This window comes from Anomaloglossus baeobatrachus, chromosome 5 (genome assembly GCF_048569485.1).
Source record: "Anomaloglossus baeobatrachus isolate aAnoBae1 chromosome 5, aAnoBae1.hap1, whole genome shotgun sequence".
In the NCBI taxonomy this organism is placed as follows: Eukaryota; Metazoa; Chordata; class Amphibia; order Anura; family Aromobatidae; genus Anomaloglossus; species Anomaloglossus baeobatrachus.
In genome coordinates this window covers 153,839,471-153,861,289 of record NC_134357.1, presented here as the reverse complement: position 1 = coordinate 153,861,289, position 21,819 = coordinate 153,839,471, and the positions used below count along the sequence as shown (strand labels likewise).

General features: G+C 44.9%; 1 protein-coding gene across 1 annotated transcript in view; it reads right to left on the bottom strand.

Annotated features, from left to right (window-relative positions):
* LOC142309808 (microsomal triglyceride transfer protein-like) overlaps window positions 1-21,819 on the bottom strand; it is a 164,547-nt gene that overhangs the window by 59,377 nt on the left and 83,351 nt on the right. The window contains exons 9-10 of the mRNA XM_075347265.1: window positions 20,786-20,954; window positions 14,741-14,848 (exon numbers count right to left, since the gene is read on the bottom strand). Of these exons, the coding sequence (XP_075203380.1) occupies window positions 14,741-14,848; window positions 20,786-20,954 (277 nt within the window). The remainder of the gene's footprint in view (window positions 1-14,740; window positions 14,849-20,785; window positions 20,955-21,819) is intronic.

Here is a 21,819-nt window from a genome sequence, read left to right as displayed (position 1 = left end):
CGGCAGTAGCCGAAGCGCTGCGCTCTTAAACACCACGTGCGCACGGCCCCTGCACAGTCTCCATAGACTGTGCAGGGGACGCAGGACGCATGCAGTTACGCTGCGCTACAAAGCGCAGCGTAACTGCATGTTTTTACGCGACGTGCGCACATAGCCTAAGGGTCTGATAACATGTATGTAATATTGTGATGTGTGTGGGGAAGGGGGCTATTACACTGTGCAGTGTGGGTGCCTGATAACATGTATGTAATGAGGTGATGTGTGTGGGGAAGGGGGCTATTACACTGTGCAGTGTGGGTGCCTGATAACATGTATGTAATGAGGTGATGTGTGTGGGGAAGAGGGGCTATTACACTGTGCAGTGTGGGGGCCTGATAACATGTATGTAATGAGGGGATGTGTGTGGAGAAGGGGGGCTATTACACTGTGCAGTGTGGGGGCCTGATAACATGTATGTAATGGGGTGATGTGTGTGGAGGAGTGGGGCTATTACACTGTGCAGTGTGGGGGCCTGATAAGATGTATGTAATATGGTGATGTGTGTGGGGGACGGGGCTATTACACTGTCCACTGTTATGGCCTGATAACTTGTATGGAATGAGGTGATGTGTGTGGGGGAGGGGGGCTATTACACTGTGCATTGTGGAGGCCTGATAACATGTATGTAAATTGGTAATGTGTGTGGGGGAGGGGGGTTATTACACTGTGCAGTGTGGGGGCCTGATAACATGTATGTAATGAGGGGATGTGTGTGGGGAAGGGGGGCTACTACACTATGCAGTGTGGGAGCCTGATAACATGTATGTAATGTGGGATATGTGTGAGGGAAGGGGGTCTTTTACACTGTGCAGTGTGGGGGCCTGATAATATGTACGTAATGAGGTGATGTGTGTGAGGGAGGGAGGCTCTTACACTGTGCAGTGTGGGGGCCTGATAACATGTATGTAATGAGGGGATGTGTGTGGGGGAGAGGGCTATTACACTGTGCAGTGTGGGGGCCTGATAGCATGTATGTAATGAGGTGATGTGTGTGTGGGGGGGGCTATTACACTGTGCGTTGTGGGGGGCCTGATAACATGTATGTAATGAGGTGATGTGCATGGGGGAGGGGGGCTATTACACTGTGCAGTGTAGGGGCCTGATAATGTTGTGGGCGGAGGCCGCTGCCGCTTCTGGGGCCGCTCGGATCCGGGATCGCTGCTGCGGCTCAAGTGGTGACCGGACCCGGGCTCGCACGGCCATCCGTCCTCACAACTGTCGGAAGGGGATATTTACAGGGGATTAATGTGTCAGTGACGCCACCCGTAGGTTGCGGTGAAGGATGGTGGCACCGCCGCTGCTTGGTGATGGGGCGCCCGGGGCTGATGGAGAGGGGCAGCAAGATGGGATCCCTTCCACGGGTAGGGGAGGTGTAGTCCCGGGGCCCTTGGTACACGGGAGTAATGGCTGCTGGAGGTGGCGTGCCGGGTTGGACCGGGGATCAATGGTGTACTCCAGTTTAAGAATCACACACAAGTCCAGTGGTAAACCAAGTTGCCAGTGACCGGTCACCTTTGGCGGGTGTATTCGGGTCCCACACCCGGGTGTAGCAAACAGGGGTCCCTTCCTCCTGCACTCAGTGTCTGTGTCTTCTGTGGGACGACTCCGCATGGAACAGGGAAGTCCACACTCCGGTACTGTGTATGTTTGGGAGCTGTGGCCAGCGAAATCTGACCCTTGGGATTTCTGCGGGTTCTGACGGACACCCTATCCCCCACATTGGGCTTTCGTTTCGCTCTCTGGGCTTCTGGAGAACAAGGCCTGAAACCTCGTCCTCTGCTGGTTAATTAACAAGGGGCATGCAACCTTCCTCATCCTAGGGTCCAGGCACCCCGTCTGCGTACAGCCTCCGGACCGGATTCCCGCTGTCGGCATCGGTGGGCTACATCCCTGCCCCGGTCAACTTAAGGTCTCCCGTGACCGGATCTCCGTCGCCTGTGGCCCTGTTTGCTGTCTGCCACCTAGTCAGGTAGTCCAGGGGCCCCTACCCCTGACTCCACTGCTGTCAGCACTCCTACTTGAACTTCAGCACTCACTTGAACTACTGTGTTCCCGCCCCTGACACCTCAAGACCCCTAGGTGGGCATTCTCATTTTCTTAATCCCACCCACTGGTGTGTCCCTATTGTCATGAGAGGGTGGCTAGCCTTTAATGGCTGTGTGTTGTACCTGGGTGTGGGTTTTTGGTGGTATTAAGGAGGGTGGACTACTTCTGTGACTACCTGGTTTTGCCAGGGCGTCACACTCCCCCTTGGTTGAATACAGTCCGTCCTCAGGCTGTCCGGCCACTGACGTTTATTTTTTCTGCTTCAGGAAATAGAATATGTAACAAGTATAAACATTTAAAACATTTTAAAACTTTTCATCCCATTAGGGAGGCACATCTCTTAAACGTTGCATGGAACAAGTAAATATTATCTCCTTCTTTCCCTTCACCCGTCACCCAAAACACCTGAACCCACCCTCGGTGCCACCGCTAGTCAGGTGTCACGCCGTCCCGAGTTCCTTTGGGTGTCCAGAATGTCCGGGTAAAGTCCCTTACCCACCAGTCCACCCCAAGAGTTTCACTGTCAGGAACCCTTGGCCTGAAGGTTAGCCAACTCTACCGCAGGCATTTCCTCCAACCAACCTCTCCAGAGGCGTTACAGTCCTGGTGGTGGAGCAACAAGAAGGTAGATGGGGGTTATTTACAAGGCCCAAGAAAGTTTTTGGGTGGCTTCACCAGTCCTGAAGCCATGGTCCATAATTAACTTTGAAACATGTTAACTACAGAGGGGTAGCCGGAATCCGCTACCTACTCTTTTCTTCAAACAAATGACGGTGGGAGGCGAGACATGGTGTTTCATTGACCACGACCCACTTCTTCATGTCCAGGGCAAACCACCCTCGCTCTCCACAATGCCGGGTGCAGCTCACCATATCCCCGGGTTCCAGATTACGGTCTGGGTGGCCGGTTGGCAAGTGAGGAGCCACATCCCTCCGGGATACAAAAATTTTGGACTCCAATCCCGGCTCGTAGATGAAACCCTATCCTTTCTGGGGGTCAAAGTATCGGACCTGTCCTCTATATGTTGGGCCCCGGACCCGAAGATAGTCTGCCACAGGTAATCCTTCTCCTTATAAGTGCGGATAAGCACATCTGCCTTTTGCTTCTCTCTGGCAGCGATCTCCCTGCGTAGCTGCTGTTGCTGCCACTCCCAGTACGAGGCACAGGTTCCGTGCTCCGCCTCCTGCTCGGTAGCCAGGCCCACTCGGATGCCCTCGGTGCCATTGACGACCGGCCTTTCACATTGCCGTGGGCCCCATCGATCAGTGGCCTGCTCCACCTCTCTGCAGGTACATCCCGGCTGTTCAACAGCCGGAACGGGGTATTTGGGAGCGGCTGGCGCCGCAGCTGGGGTAGACTTCCGGTCGGGTGCCACCTACATTGCGGCTGGGCAGACTGCCGGAGCCGACGTCATCACCGTTGCGGCCAGGCAGACTGCCGGAGTCGACGTCATCACTGGTGCGGCTGAGCGGAATGACGGAGCCGACATCATCACTGGTGTGGCCAGACTCGGGGCCGGGGAAGACGTCATCGGGGTTGTGGCCTGGCTCTGGGCCGGACGGGATGTCATCAGGGTTGCGGCCTGGCTCGGGGCTGAGACGGGTGCCAAGTCGGTGCTACACACGAGGCCCGAGGTCTCTGCTGTTGAGTCCTCCTTCGCAGAAAAGACGGGTTCCGCTACTGCAGGTTGGGGTAGTGGGGTGATCGGGGCACTGGCCGTGGACACGGGCGATGGGGGAGGCGACGTGGTGGATGGGGGCAGGCCAGACCCCTAAGCCGGAACGGCCGGTTCCTGGGGAACATAGGGGCATGGGTCACTGCTTACCTGCTCCGCCAAGGCCATCTCCAGCTCGTGCACCCGGACAGTGGCAGCCAGGCCCTTCATCTCAGTCGTCCACCTCGTCAAGATGAAGTGGACTTGGGCCTGGATCTTTCGGCACATTTTCTCCGTCTGCTCCTCAATCCAGTCGGCGGTCCCAGGAACGGGACCCTCCACATGCTGGTTGCCGAGACATCTTGCCGCGTTGGTACCCAAGAACAGATTTCTGCAGAGTCCTGGTGTCCCTGCCCTTTATCCTCTCAGGTCACATGCCGCTCCATCCTGCCCTCCCCCTTGGTTTTTGACAGTAGTCTCGCGGGACCCACTGTCCTTTGCAACTTCCTGCTTTGGGAGTCACCGGGTTCCGACCACGTTCTTAGGGGGCGGGGCTACGGCTTTGCACCTTTTTCAAGGAAGAAGATGACGATGTTGTTGTTTTTGGTGCCAGATATGGCGGGCAAGGTGGTGGCAGTTCAAAATTTTGGAACGGTTCATGGTCTGAAAGTTCAAAAGAAGGCAAACGTCATCCAGGTTTGTAGATGGGGTAGGAATCCTGTTCATGATGCCAGGTTCGGGCTGTTGCGGGCGGGGCTGCTGCCGCTTCTGGGGCCACTCGAATCCGGGATCGCTGCTGCAGCTCGAGTGGTGAGCGGACCCAGGCTCGCACGGCTGTCTGTCCTCACAACCGTCGGAAGGGGATATTTACAGTGGATTGATGTGTCGGTGACGCCACCTGTGGGTTGCGATAAGTGATAGTGACACAGCCGCTGCCTGGTGATGAGGCGCCCGGGGCTGATAGAGCGGGGCAGCAAGATGGGATCCCCTCCACGGGTAGGGCAGGCGTAGTCCCGAGGCTCTTGGTACACGGGAGTAATGGCTGCTGGAGGTGGCGTGCCGGGTTGGACCAAGGTACCTAACTGCGGAGGGGGACACCCTAGAAATAGGAATCTCACTCCTTCTCTCTCAAAACACTTGTGGTGGCCCCTTACCAGATCTGGGATTGGGGCACTACAGCAGCTTTACCAGACTCCCACTAAGTAAAGCTTCTCACTCTAGCTTTCAACTTCCTAGCTTGCTCTTTGGAGGTTGGACTCCAACTTGTCCTCTACTCATGCAGGTCTCTTTTGCACATACAGTCAACCAACCACTTGGAGTCACCGGCTCTTATAAACATACCTTCACCATCTAATACATGTTGTGGGTCTGTGTCTTATTAGCAAAACACTCTAGGGCTCTTAATACAATGGTCCTTGCTGTTTAGAATCTGGTCTTCCTGCAATTATGATCAGTGAAACCTTTCTCCTGGCAGTAACTACTCTGAGAAAGATATGGCACCACTGCCACATGATGCAGCTCAGCAGTCAAGTACAAATGTGAAACAACATAACTTATTCTTACAATACAACCTAATAGCACAAGTAACTAAATTAACATTTATTAAAGGGAATCTGTCAGTAGGTTTTTGCCACTCATCTGAGGGCAGACTGATGTAGAGACAGAGATCCTGATTTCAATGATGTTTCAATTACTGCTTCCTGCAGTTTTGATAAATCAGTTGTAGATCTACCAGTGCTCTGAATGCTGAGGTCTATATTTCCCTGACAACACCTTTAATAGATTAAAGGTCAAACAAAAATTCATTTATTAATTACATAGGGTAGAGATATAAAGCGTAAAGCCACAAGGCAGGAAAACCAAGCAAAAACAGTGTCACATGTAGATATAAACATAATGTGGGGGCAAGGACTCTTCTTTCCCTTCTTTTTGCAATCACTATTTCTTTCTCCCCAGTGATACTTCTTATTGACATGTCATGAGCGGTGTTTCTCAGGTCCGGGCCCTCCCACCCTCATCTGCATACGCCATCCTCTTTGGAGGTGACGTTGCAGCGTGTGATAGGTGGGGGGATCCGGCCCGGACTCGCCGTTTTTGGGTCCGTTACCTTATTTACACATTCCACTTATTACATTATTACAGTCCTTTACTATTCTTTCTCCAATACACGTTTTCTCTTTTTTATATATTTTTTTTTATTATTATTGTGGCCCAAACACACCCGCGGCCGCCCGCCCCCTCCTCGGCGTCATTTCCGCTTGTGGTTGGCGCAGTGGGGTGGATGTGCTGGTTGGCGGATGTAGTCACATATCACTGCACCTCTGTCGGCGGTACTCCGGTCCGGGCCCTCCCGCCCTCGGCTGCACACGTCATCTTCCTCGGAAGTGACGTTGTTGCATGTGATGGGTGGGCGGATCCGGCTCCGATCCGCCGATGATAAGCCTGATATTTATATGTACACATCTATACCATTACAGGTATTCACTTCCTCCCCCCTCCTCTTTTTGTCTAATACATACGCTCTTTGTACAGCGGTGACTAGACACGTCTGAAGCTACCCGCCTCCTTTTCGGCGTCACTTCCGGCTTTGGTTGGCGCCGTGAGGTGGGTGGTTGGCGGATGTAGTCAGACACTGTCACAGATGGATAACTTCCTCAATTAGTTTCCTAAGTCTTATGCCTATTATAAACCATGTTTTGCCATGATGTCCACACCCCCTGATGAAGGTGACGCCGAAACGTGCGCGTCGGGGTTTGTTGGTGTCACATGTACGGGCCAGGTCTCCCCAGTGATCAGGTAAATTATTTAACCATTTCTCCTTACATGTACAACCTTGTTACAGTGTGGGTTGTGTGATTTGATGCCTATGTGCTTCTGCCATTTGATGCTTTACCTTGGACACTGGCATCTCATCCTTTTCCCCCACACTGTACTGTTTGTTTGAACCATGCTTTTCTCCTTCTTTCCTGCTCACATAATACTGTTTGGTTGACATGGAGTCCTTGCCCCCACATTATGTTTATATCTACATGTGACACTGTTTTTGCTTGGTTTTCCTGCCTTGTGGCTTTATGCTTTATATCTCTACCCTATGTAATTAATAAATGAATTTTTGTTTGACCTTTAATCGTTTTTTGTAGAATTTATTTCTATCTGTTTGGTGCCTCATATTTCAGCCGTGGGTCTCACTATATCCATTCAGCCCAATCCACCTATATACCACACATTGGTTAAGCAAGCTCCTTGCTCTCCTTGGGTGTTTTGTATGGCTGTATTTCTTGATCTCTTTTTGTATTAACACCTTTAATAGGTATAAGTAGAAAGCTGCCAATCAATGGTGGGGTGGGGTTATATAGAGCTCATAAATATGGAACACTACATGGCAGTAGGTTTACTAATCATCTAGTGATAATCTGTTGATAAAATAGTGATTTTATCAAAACTACAAGTAAGCACTCCAGTAACTGAAACACTGGAATCAGGATCTCTGTATATACACAGACTGCCAAGGCATGTACTGTATATACACAAGGTAAAAACAGTTTTCCAATCTCATATGACGATTTATTTGGTATAACACAAAAATCAATCTAATGCACAATTCAATCCAGCCATCAGTATACTTTATGCTCCAAATTAACAATTTTGTTATAAGTGAATTAGAACATCTTCTTTTATATCCAGAGACTAGATAGACACTTAAACGCTGTAAAGAAAAAATAATCAAAATGCCAGAATTGCTGTTTTTTGGTAGCTGTAACACCATACAAAATGCTACAAGAAACTATCAAAGTCTTGAATTTAATCCACCATGATATCAATAAAATCATTGGCTCACCACATAGAAAATAAGCCCTCACACAGCTTTATCTATCTAAAAATGAAAAAGTTACAAGTCTTGGAAAATAGCACGTCAAGCAAAAAACTTTCTTTCCAATTTTTTTTATTTAAATTAAGAAAAATATGGAAGTTTGGTATCAAGGTAATCGTACTAACCTGTAGAATCATATCTCTAGATCAGTTTTTCTGCACAATGAACACCATAAAAACAAAGCCCAAAAAACTATTACAGAATTGTCCCAAAAAACCTGGGTCTCATATGGCTATGCAGGTGGAAAATAAAAATAAAGAAGTTATAGGTCTTGGAAGAAAAGAGGTGAAAAAAAATCACCAGGTCCTTAACTGATTGAAGGGTTTCTCCGGGAATAGAAACAAAAATATATCACTGAGGGAAATGTCATTCTAAATAAATTACTAAATACATTTAATTAGGAATCACAATCCTTTCATCTAGAGAGGCAATCACTATAGAAATAATTATCCACTGCCTTGTCTCACTGAAAGAAACCTGTCCTAGAATGTTAGAACAGATGCCTGAGAGAAGGTTTTGCATAAATTTATAAAAATTCTTCTCAAGCATTTACATTATTGTTTTCTAAAATACCATAATTCAACATAGAAATACAATTAGGTCCAGAAATATTTGGACAGTGACACAATTTTCGCGAGTTGGGCTCTGCATGCCACCACATTGGATTTGAAATGAAATCTCTACAACAGAATTCAAGTGCAGATTGTAACGTTTAATTTGAAGGTTTGAACAAAAATATCTGATAGAAATTGTAGGAATTGTACACATTTCTTTACAAACACTCCACATTTTAGGAGGTCAAAAGTAATTGGATAAATAAACCAAACCCAAACAAAATATTTTTATTTTCAATATTTTGTTGTGAATCCTTTGGAGGCAATCACTGCCTTAAGTCTGGAACCCATGGACATCACCAAACGCTGGGTTTCCTCCTTCTTAATGCTTTGCCAGGCCTTTACAGCCGCAGCCTTCAGGTCTTGCTTGTTTGTGGGTCTTTCCATCTTAAGTCTGGATTTGAGCAAGTGAAATGCATGCTCAATTGGGTTAAGATCTGGTGATTGACTTGGCCATTGCAGAATGTTCCACTTTTTTGCACTCATGAACTCCTGGGTAGCTTTGGCTGTATGCTTGGGGTCATTGTCCATCTGTACTATGAAGCGCCGTCCAATCAACTTTGCAGCATTTGGCTGAATCTGGGCTGAAAGTATATCCCGGTACACTTCAGAATTCATCCGGCTACTCTTGTCTGCTGTTATGTCATCAATAAACACAAGTGACCCAGTGCCATTGAAAGCCATGCATGCCCATGCCATCACGTTGCCTCCACCATGTTTTACAGAGGATGTGGTGTGCCTTGGATCATGTGCCGTTCCCTTTCTTCTCCAAACTTTTTTCTTCCCATCATTCTGGTACAGGTTGATCTTTGTCTCATCTGTCCATAGAATACTTTTCCAGAACTGAGCTGGCTTCATGAGGTGTTTTTCAGCAAATTTAACTCTGGCCTGTCTATTTTTGGAATTGATGAATGGTTTGCATCTGGATGTGAACCCTTTGTATTTACTTTCATAGAGTCTTCTCTTTACTGTTGACTTAGAGACAGATACACCTACTTCACTGAGAGTGTTCTGGACTTCAGTTGATGTTGTGAACGGGTTCTTCTTCACCAAAGAAAGTATGCGGCGATCATCCACCACTGTTGTCATCCGTGGACGCCCAGGCCTTTTTGAGTTCCCAAGCTCACCAGTCAATTCCTTTTTTCTCAGAATGTACCCGACTGTTGATTTTGCTACTCCAAGCATGTCTGCTATCTCTCTGATGGATTTTTTCTTTTTTTTCAGCCTCAGGATGTTCTGCTTCACCTCAATTGAGAGTTCCTTAGACCGCATGTTGTCTGGTCACAGCAACAGCTTCCAAATGCAAAACCACACACCTGTAATCAACCCCAGACCTTTTAACTACTTCATTGATTACAGGTTAACGAGGGAGACGCCTTCAGAGTTAATTGCAGCCCTTAGAGTCCCTTGTCCAATTACTTTTGGTCCCTTGAAAAAGAGGAGGCTATGCATTACAGAGCTATGATTCCTAAACCCTTTCTCCGATTTGGATGTGAAAACTCTCATATTGCAGCTGGGAGTGTGCACTTTCAGCCCATATTATATATATAATTGTATTTCTGAACATGTTGTTGTAAACAGCTAAAATAACAAAACTTGTGTCACTGTCCAAATATTTCTGGACCTAACTGTATATACATATACATTGATATGAAAAAGTTTGGGCATCCCTATTAATGTTAACCTTTTTTCTTCATAACAATTTGGGTTTTTGCAAGAGCTATTTCAGTGTCATATATCTAATAACTAATGGACTCAGTAATATTTCTGGATTGAAATGAGGTTTATTGTACTAACAGAAAATGTGCAATCATTTAATCATTTAAACAAAAATTTGACAGCTGCAAAAGTATGGGCACCCTTATCAATATCTTGATTTGAACACTCCTAACTACTTTTACTGACTTACTAAAGCACCAAATTGGTTTTGTAACCTCATTGAGCTTTGAACTTCATAGGCAGGTGCATCCAATCATGAGAAAAGGTATTTAAGGTGGCCACTTGCAAGTTGTTCTCCTATTTGAATCTCCTATGAAGAGTGGCATCATGGGCTCCTCAAAACAACTCTCAAATGATCTGAAAACAAAGATTATTCAACATAGTTGTTCAGGGAAAGGATACAAAAAGTTGTCTCAGAGATTTAAACTGTCAGTTTCCACTGTGAGGAACATAGTAAGGAAATGGAGGAACACAGGTACAGTTCTTGTTAATTGTTTTTGCCATTTGGGTTTTGCACTGCAAAGCTGAGCTTTTGCCCAAAGTTCTGCCACAAAAAGGCTGCAGTTTGAACTGCATAGTGCGGTTTAGAAAACCAAATTCCCATAGACTTTGCTTGAAAAGCAGAACATATCCATTTTGGCATTAAACGCTGCAGTTGAAAAAGCAGGTAAAAAGCAGGTAAAAAGCAAAGTGCATTCTTACCCTTACAATGTTCTGGAATATCCATCCCAGTCCCCAGACCTGAATATCATTGAAAATCTGTGGGATGATTTGAAGCGTGTTGTCCATGCTCGGCGACCATCAAACTTAACTGAAGTGGAATTGTTTTGTAAACAGGAATGGTCAAATATACCTTTATCCAGGATCCAGGAACTCATTAAAAGCTACAAGAAGCGACTAGAGGCTATTTTTGCAAAAGGAGGATCTACAAAATATTAATGTAACTTTTATGTTGAGGTGCCCATACTTTTGCACCGGTCAAATTTTGTTTAAATGCGGATTGCACATTTTCTGTTAGTACAATAAACCTCATTTCAATCCAGAAATATTACTCAGTCCATCAGTTATTAGATATATGAAACTCAAATAGCTGTTGCAAAAACCCAAATTGTTATAAAGAAAAAAGGTTAACATTAATAGGGGTGCCCAAACTTTTTCATATGACTGTATGTTGTACACACTGAATAGCCACTTTGAGGGTTTGGTTCCACTTGCGATTTGCATGGACGAGCGCAATCAGATAAAATATCAGATTGCACTCGCACCAGTGCAAAAATATGGGGCAGTGTCCATCTGCAAATGATTTCTCATGCATAGCGTTATGCGGAATGAATCGCAGCATGCTTTGTTTGTCAGAGATTCTCACTCACGCACCCCCATTCAAGTCTATTGGAGTGTGTGAAACATCGTACTGCACTCGCATGTAATCCAAGTGCAGTGTGATGTACACAGAGACAGGCAGCGGAGGAGATGGGGAGAAAATGTTACCTCCCTCTTCTCAGCAGCTGTGACCCGATAGCAAGATCGCATCACTGCCGCATGACCCTTGCACTTGCATCAGAGGGTCATTAGCATATCGCTTCCGATGGTCTCACGTCGGAAGCTGTACACTAGTGGAACCGAACCCTAATACTGACACTAGTCCTTCCACTATTTTGCATTCCCACATTAGAATGGGAAAATCATGTAATATGAATGACTGAACGAAATATAGTTATCTGTGCTAAATGACAGGTGGCGTGATTGAGGAAAATATCTAGCAAAAGGGTGTGGACTCATGATGAGCGAGCACTTCCATGCTTGGGTGCTTGGTACTCATAAGGAACAGTTGGATGCTCAGGTAGGTGCGACTCCAGTGCCCAAGCATAATGGAACTGAATGACGAACTAGAACATTTTTCGGGGAAATCTTGTTGATAAATGCTTAATTTTCCCATTAACTTCCATTATACTTGGGTACTTGAGTTGCACCTGTCTGAGCATCTAAAAGCTCGTTACGAGTACCATCGCTCATCACTAGAGGTCAGCATTTGCTACAACTAACAGGAATTAAATAACCTTTTGTTACGGGGGGCTGTCTGATAATAACCTAAAGGAGTATCAGACAGTCAGGGTCCACCGTGCAAAGACTCTGCTGCAGACTATGGCAGAGTGCAATACCTCTGTTAACTCACAGAAGGATATAATAAGAAAGTAAAGCAATTCCTCCCTTACTTGGAGGGTGTGTGGAAAGATCTCTGTTAATAATCACAGAGACAAAGGCAATGTGTGCGAAATGGCACCTACCTAGGTCCGCTCTTCTAGTGGTGCAAAAGAGACGAACAGCAGCGTAAGCCGCACAAAGCTCCTACCTGCGTTCGCTCCACTAGTGTGCGAGGACACGAACCACTAGATATGGCACCTGCCTAGGTCCGCTCTTCTAGTGGTGCAAAAGAGACGAACAGCAGCGTAAGCCGCACAAAGCTCCTACCTCTGTTCGCTCCCCTAGTGTGCGAGGATACGAACAACTGCTAGTCGCAGTATAAGGAACGTTACCCTAGCGGCAACGTCCACCTACGAGTCGAACCACAAGGCCCTGCCAGACCATGTGCCTCAGGCACCTGCCTATGTCCGCTCCCCTAAGAGGTAAGGATACGGACAGCAGCCGAAGCTGTAAGGTATAAGAACGCTACCCTGCCGGTAGCGCTCACCTAGCATAGACAGAGGAATGCCTAGAGGAACGCGCACAGAGCGTCTACTCTTATGCATGAACCAAGAGGACTGAGCGCCATGCGGCATGTGTCAGGGTCTTATATAGACTCTGTGCCTCATCCAAGATGGAGGACACCAGAGCCAATCCGCTGCCAGAACGACAGGAGTGACGTCATGCTGGCCTATCACCGAGCAAGGCGTCACAAGCACATGACCAGCGACCAATCGGCATAGAAGGTGTCAGAGACATGTGACCTCGTGTCAGCGATGATGTCACCCGCACATGTGCAATGGCTCCAAGATAGGACTTAGTCTCCGGCGCTCGCACATGTGCAGTAGCAAGAAATCTGGACTTAGTCTCCAGTGCTCGCAGCAACCGTAACACCTTTTTTGTCAGGTGTCAGCAGTTCTGGCTGGTGGAGGTGGAGTAATGGTGTTGAGAATATTTTCTTGACCCTCCCTGGCTCCTCTCATATCTTCAAATGAACATTTTGGCAATAGGGTCTATTAAAATCATTGTGGCCAATCAGGTTCATCCCTTCAAAAGATGAGTGGATTGATTTACAGTGGATCGGAATTGAGACATGTACCATCTGAATTTGATTACCTTGAGATCCTAATCTTGCTATGCAAAAAGAAAAATCTCCATGGAACCATTTCCCAAAATGGTGAATCATCAGCGAGTTGGGCTAATGTCATTTTGCGCAGCCAAGTGGGCTTCCCCATAATGTCTTGCAGCTATGACACTACATCCCAGTCTATCTAGTAGAATAGCACACCTTGTACAGTGGTGGTCTGTACACCACTGGATCACCAGAGATAGGAGTTCACAGTGGAGCACATTCGGGAGAAGGACTATTGATATGTATGTCAGAGTTGGACTCCATCTCCATATTCACCAGGGAAGTGGAGTAGAGAGATTATTTTCTCTCTTTTCCCTGTTCCCTCTCCCTTCATTTTCCAATATTGAGATGTGTCCAAAATTAATCACAAAACAAATTTTTTGGGAAAATTCGGCAAAGAATTATAAACCATCCGTTCATCTGTAATACCTTTATAGAAACTGATTATTCTTACTCAAAAGGACAATTTCTGCAGGACAATGAACCTTGCTATAAGGTTTATATAGTCATGCATTGGTTCTAAGAACATGACAGGGTGCTTTCCCTTATTCATTGGTCTTCTGTTCCCAAATCTCAATACTGTAAGACATCTCTTGAATAGAAGATGGTGCATGAGGTTGTTCAGAACATGTCAGTAGCTTCATCAATTTGTGATACCTGCCAGAAGCTATCCTGTCCACACAGACGAAAAGTCCAGGAGTATGATTTCTATACTTACTGCAATCTATGCGCCAATAATCTCAAATAACTGATGGTCTTTTTCTTCCCCTGATGAAGCTGGTGGTTACCTCACTCATGTGAAACATACGTAGGGTGTTTTTCCAGGTCCCAGGATTTAATACCGCTGACTATGATGTCTGTATTTTGCTGATAATAGACTCTGCTGGTATGTGTGACTTTATTTAAAGTCCCTATGCATTATGAGCACTTTAGCTCTTTAATACACATCCAGTCATTGTTTACTTCTACTTATACAGGCACATTTAAACGCACTTTCTAGGCAATTTGTGTCCAACCTTCTGTATCCTTGTATTTACATGGGCTATGTGCAATACTCTATTTATGTGAAACTATTTTGAACCTATGATTGTGTTAGTTGAATTTTTTTTTATCCTGGGTCACTTTTTCACAATTTTTTGTACTTCTTTCCTCCTTTTTATAACCATAAGGGTTTTTATTGCCACAGTGTCTCTCAATAAAAATATTTTTGTAGCACTTGTACTCCTGTTTCTCCTGTTTTTTATGTATTCTCGGAGAATGCTCCTTGCTCTTCTTGCTTACACATATAGAAGGGTGTATTGTATGTAATCCCTATGGATTTTATTTAATTTATTTATCCTCCTCAGTGCTATCATGATTCATGATTTTGTTTTCTATGATTTTTTTTATATAGAGTCAGTCTGATTGCTCAACAGAATATTCCAAAACACAATTGAACACAATTAGATTAATAAACACATAGTGACAGTGACACTATAGCGTACCTCATCATCGCAAAGATCCATTCTGCACAATTTGCCAACAATTGCTCCAGTTATAATAATTCCTGTCTCCATTATGGCAGCTTCAGAAATCTTCCCTTTTAATTTTCCCTAACAATTGAAGAAAATGAGGTATTAATAGTGATAATAAAAACTTGTTATAAATAAATTAGTTACATTAATATTATTATTATTATTATTATTATTATTATTATTATTATTATTAATAAATTACTATACAACAAGGTCACAAACGCTCTTGCAACAAACCTTAATTCTCCTACACAGACTTATGTTTCTCCGTAGTTTAATTAAAAAATCAAAAGCCTATTTTAATTTTGCACCAACTACCATGTGCTTATTATATATTGGTTTGTTCTTATATAGTGAAGGGGTGTGTAGGTTTGGGTCCATTCACATCTCTGTATAAATGCGCCCAGTGCAATGGGAGAAAAAAAAACAAAACACATTGCACTCGCATCAATGTTATTCAATGATGCAGTGTTCATCTGATAGTTTTCCCCCAGCTGCAATCGGCTGTGGAAGAAAACACTTCATTCTGCGTACGACCGTCTAAAACGGCCGATCCTCAGTGATATAGGTCAATAAGGGCAAGAAAAAAATTGGATAGCGCACTGACCATCCGTATGATGCCTGATTTTTACGCACACATCTCAAAAGAAAAAAAAACTAATAGATAGATAGATGTTTTGTTATACAGATGTTTATTTCCTTTGTGCATTGGAACAACACAAAAACCTGAGACATAAAGGCAAATTGGACATAATTTCACACAAAACCAGGTGTGGCTGCTGCTCTAAGCCCATGGAGCCTTAGGCCGGCTTCTCACTTGCGATTTTCTCGCAGTAGTGCAATGCGAGAAATTCTTGCATTGCACTCGAACACATGTTAAGCAATGAGGCAGCTCCCATCTGCTATTTTTTTCTCAGTCCAAATCGGACTGAGAAAAAAAATCGCAGCATGCTGCGTTTTGGAGAGTTTCTCGCACGAGTCTCTCCAATGCAACTCTATGGGAGCGTGAAAAAAATGCATGTCACACAGACCGGCACTCACACCATCCTAGTGACATTCATTTTTCTAAATACATTAATCACATGTTTCTCAACACACTGGAAATGGGTGAGGTCTCACAATGTCGGTCAATCATAGAGATTGACCGACATTGTGAGACCTCACTCATTTCCAGTGTTTTGAGAAACATGCGATTAATGTCAGTCGGTCTCTCCCTCTCGGTCTCTATTCTCTCTCTGTCGGTCTGTCTCTCTCTTTGTCGGTCTCTCTCTCTCTCTGTCCATGTCGGTCTATCTCTCTTCCCCCCTCTCTAATACTCACCAAATCTCAATCACCGGCGCGGCGCTGCACGGCGTTTAAACTGCTCCGGCGGCTTCTCCTCTTTTGAAAAAGCTGACCGCTCATTATTCAATCTCGTATTCCCTGCTTTCCCCACCCACCGGCGCCTATGATTGGATGCAGTCAGACACGCCTCCATCGCTGAGTGACAGCTGTCTCACTGCAACCAATCACAGCTGTCGGTGGGCGAGTCTATATAATGCAGTAAAATAAATAAATAAATAATTTATAAAAAACGGCGTGCGGTTCCCCTCAATTTTAATACTAGCCAGGGTAAAGCCACACGGCTGCAGGCTGGTATTCTCAGGATGGGGAGCCCCACATTATGGCGAGCCCCCCCACCCTAACAATATCAGACAGTAGCCGCCCAGAATAGCCACATCCATTAGATGCGACTGTCCCGGGACTGTACCATGCCATCCTGAATTGCCCTGGTGCGGTGGCAATCGAGGTAATAAGGAGTTAATGGCAGCAGCCCATAGCTGCCACTAAGTCCTAGATTAATCATGGCAGGCGTCTCCCCGAGATACCTTCCATGATTAACCTGTAAGATTAAGAAAATGAAGACATACACCCAAAAATCCTTTATTTGAAATAAATAACAAAAAAAACAACCTCTTTCACCACTTTATTCAAGTCCCCAAATACCCTTCCATGTCCGACGTAATCCACAGAGGTCCCTCAACGCTGTCAGCTCTGCTACATCGGAAGCTGACAGAGAGTGGTCACAGACCAGGAACGCTCTCTGTGAGCTCCCCGCAGCAACTGAAGGGAGTCGCGCTATCAGCGCTGACATCACTCAGGTTGGTTACCCGCGGCCACAGATCTCAGCGGGAGGACTTCAGCTGTGGCCGCGGGTAACCTCAGTGATGGCACCGCTGATAGCGTGGCTCACTGCGGTCACTCAGGGGATTTGCGGTCACCGGTGAGACCTTCACCGGTGACCGAAAATCAGGCCATGCCACACAGACAGAGCCGCGGGATGACAATGAAGTCGGGTGAAGTTCATCCGACTTCATTCTGATCGTGCGGCTCTGTCTGTGTCTGCTGTCAGCGGCTATTCAGCTCTGCTACATGGCTCTGTCTGTGGCTGCTGCCAGCGGCCATGTAGCAGAGCTGAATGGCAGATGACAGCTGCTGAGAAAAAAAAGGATCACACACGGATCAAACACACATTGCACACTCTCTGCTAGCCTGGAAACAATTTAAAAAAAGCATTGCACTTGCATTGCACACTGACCTAACGTGAACTAAAATCGGCCGAGTTTTTTTCAGGCAAGTCGGACCGATTTTACACGCATAAATGTGTTTCCAGCTTTAGGCTTGTCCCCTTGTAGTACTGTGCCCATCCTTGTCCACTTGTATTAAAATACCCATCCTGGTCACCTTGTAGTAATGTGCCCATTATGTTGCAATTTGCCAATCCTGACCCCCATATTGAAGTAATGGGGCCATTCTTGTCCTCTTGTAGTAATGTGCAATGTCCAATCTTGTAGTTATGTCCCGTCCTGTGGTAATGCTACCTATTATGCCATTGTTCAATTTACAAAAAAAGAACGATTCTTCTCACCGTCCTCTATTCCCTCAGTATCCTCTTACCTGCTTCTTGCAGCCCTCAGGCACATATACATCATGATGATTGCGGCCGAGGCAGGGACCACTGCTATCAGCACTTTATTTCAGAAAAATGATTTGCGGCACTGCGCAGAGGAGATCTCTGCACATCTTTACCTATGGCAACCAACCGCGAATCAGAAGCTGGCAACTGACGTTATACACCCTTGTCGGCAACTGGCCTCTGATTTGCAGATCGCTGCCTTTAGTAAAGATGTGAAGAGTGCTTCTTTGCATGGTGCCATAGATCATTCACCTGAAGTACAGCACTGACAAAGGCGGCCCCTGCCAAGGACGCAAGAAATCCTCAGAGGCTGCACCCTCAAGGGTGCAAGTTGATAACATGTAGGGGGGGGTGAATTTCTGTATCTGCATGATATCTATCTGTGTATCTATCTATCTATCTATCATCTATATTATATATCTAATCTTTCAAATCTTTTTGATTCCTACATTTTTTTGTAAAATAGCTTTTAAGTTTACATACAGTACATATGTAAAGATGTGGTAAAAAGCGCATTGTATTCACATGTGACACGGATACCATATGGATGCTAGGAAGAAAAAAAAATCGCACACTCGCATGACATAGGGAATAACATACATATGACACTCACCAATTTTTCTGGCTGAGAATCGGAGCGGTTTTATATATACAGATGTGAGCAAACCCTAACCAGAGTCACCAGAACGCAGTTACAAATTCCTCTTTGTACCCTTTATTTATGTCTTAGGGCTCGGACTTGCTATTAACATGGACGAGAGACTGGCTGGGGTGAAGACTCTTCTCTGTAGCTGGAATTCAGATCGAATCACAGTTGCATAACCCTCAGCTCATGTCGCATCAGAGCCTGAGCCAAGGGTCATTAGTAGGGATGATCAACTACCAAAATATCCGACTACGCGAATATCCGACGAATAGGTCACTGCTATTCGACTATTCGCGAATATTCGACTCGCAATCTAAGTATATGGGAAACCAGAATAATTTCACGTTGGACCTAATGGCGAGCTGTGGTCACTAAGGAAAAGGCCGAAATGGATGGGAAGAGGCAGAATCTCTCTCTCTCTCTCTCGTCATCTCTACATGTATGTAAATTACGCTGTGTGGCCAAGCCAATCACAGTAACACCACAACAAAGATGGCTGTGGCATTACTGTGAGAGCAAGCAATATCGGATATGTTCATTGGCTGGAAAACAGGCGCCAGGAAGTCAGAAATGAAAATGAAAGTATTGGAGCGGATGTTGTTTTATTCGTCAGATACAGAATGGTGCGAATAGCCTGTTAACCGTCGGATACCGAATAGTGGCAAATACATTCGCTCATCCCTAGTCATTAGCATATCACACCAGAAATGAAGTGCAAATGGAATCTAGGCTTTAGAGTTCTCTCCATCCAGTATCAAATAGGATAGGAGCAGTTAACTCAGGGTTTGCCCACACATCTACATAAGTCATATTCCAGTTGCATGGTCTGCAGCTAAAGCTTCCCTATTACCAGCTAATGTTCAGTAACATAAGTGGTACCCTTTGGCCTGTGTCATCAAAATAGGTTTTTGACATTGCGTATTTTCACTGCAGCAAAAATACTCAAAAGTACAACTCGTCCCGCAAAAAAACTAATCCCCGTATGGCTATATTGATGGAAAAATAAAAAAAGTTATGACTCTTGAAGGAAGGGAAGAAAAAAGCGAAAACAAAAAAACAAAAAATTGCCCAGGGAGTGAAGAGGTTAATGCAAATGAAATAGTGTTTTTTACAGTACCAGCAAAAGTTGTGAGATTCCAGAAATCTCATGCACATGATTGCTTTTTATGTTCCTGACTGAGTTTGGAAACTGCTGCATTTTTTATAATGTGCAGCAAGTCAAATCTTTCAGCATCTTTGCAAAGTTTTTTTCACAATAGAAAGCAGTGAGGAAGAGTAAAATTTCTACAAAAGACGCAACTATGTGATTTTGCTACGTTAATGACCAATAAAACTTCCTATAATTAAAACAAGTACTGTAGATAAATGACAAATATAATCAGCACACAAAAGCTATTTGCTGCATAAAAAGTCCATGATCAAAATGACAAGAACTGAAAATAAATTAATATACTTTTCTCTTTGAAAATCTGATTAATGTAGATGAGATAATTCATGCACAAATTATTATTATTATTATTATTATTATTATTAATGATCGAATACCTCAAATATTCGGCTTAGCGAATATTTTCTGAATAGGTCGCCGCTATCTGACTATTCGCAAATATTCAATGCCCAATGTAAGTCTATGAGAAACCCGCATAACAACTATTCAGAACTATTCGGGCTTCCCATAGACTAAAGGCTGCTTTACACGCTGTGAAATCACTAGCGATGTCGCTAGCAATCGCACCTGTCCCCGTCGATTGTGCGTCACGGGCAAATCGCTGCCCATGGCGAACAAAATCGTTAGGACGCGTTAAACGGACTTACCTTCCTAACGACGTCGCTGTGGCCGGCGAACAACCTCGTTTTTAAGGGGGAGGTTCGTGCGGCGTCACAGCGACGTCAATCAGCGGCCCACCAATAGAAGCGGAGGGGCAGAGAGCAGCCACATTAACGACATGCCCACCTCATTGCCGGAGGACACAGGAACGCTGTTGTTCGTCGTTCCCGGGGTGTCACACATAGCGATGTGTACTGCCTCAGGAGCGACGAACAACCTGCACCCAGAACAAGCAACAACATTTGGAAACTGAATGACGTGTCAACGATCAACGATTTGGTGAGTATTTGTGATCGTTAGCGGTCGGTCATAGGTGTCACATGCAACGACGTTGCTAACGATGCCGGATGTGCATCATGAATTCCGTGACCCCGACAACATATCGTTAGATACGTCGTTGTGTGTAAAGCAGCCTTTACATTGCACATTGAATATTCACATAGCGGCGACCTATTCGGAAAGTATTCACGAAGTCGAATATTTGAGGTATTCGTTCATCCCTAATTATTATAAATCACTTTTTGTTTAATAGGATAGAAATAGTAATTGTGATAAAAACTAGTCTAGACTAGTTCAATCCGGTACCAGCACAAGGTTGAGAAGATCCACTGTAGGGTGCGGTGTAAAGGCTGCAGCATACAGAAACTTCTCGTGTAAGTCAGTCTGTTTCTTTTTAGAAAAATTTAAGAATTCAGATAAGGCGGCTAACGTGGCCCGAGATTGGGCCGCTACTGTAGCATCGATGAAGAAAGGCCTGCAAAAAAAATAAGTATAAACATCAGTACGTCTGTATTTGTAAGCAATTATATGAAACGTTTTCAGATGGCGGTAAAGAAATTCATGAACATACTTAAAAATGAACTTAAAATTTCAAGACTGCATCAATCGTCCTATTTCACCAATGTTCATCACATGGTTCCAGAATTTCTGAGCTTTATGTAAGCTGAGACATTTTGTCGCAGACATAGAGTCTCCCTTGTGTTGGTGCATGCCTGATAGGGGTGGCTGCCTGGCTCACTTTAGCTTCACATAGCGATGATGGAGAAGGGGTCTGGCTTATCTAGTGAACTTAATCAGATAGTCAGCCCCTTCATGCATGTTGCAAATATGGAGAGATGGAAGAAGCTTCTGCTCTGTGTTAGATCGTCATAGCCCAGCAGAAGCTAAGAATTTCTGGAACCATGTAACAGACAGTGAAATAGGATGATTTATGTGGTTTTAAAAACAAAAGTACTTAGTAAGTATATTTATTTCACATATTAAAAAAAAATTTCTACCTTAATTCGTTTTCAAGACTTCTACTCTGTGTTATTCAATTCTTCATAAATCTGTCCTAATCATAAGATGGCTACAGAGGTGCATGACTCATTACAAAATACATAGTATCTGTAGTAATGTTTCCATGCATCTCTCCATTACATTCTTGTGTAACTAGAAAAACGTTCCACCAAGTTGCAAACAGTCCCAGAAAAATGAAGCCATCCAAGGCACTGGAATGGTTATTTCTTTACTTTATTGCCCAAAGTGCATAAAAATTTAAATGGCACTGCCACACTAGCAGGTGTGGACCCACTGTGTCACGGAGCAGGCTTACCCTGATGGGGCATGACTAAGTGCCT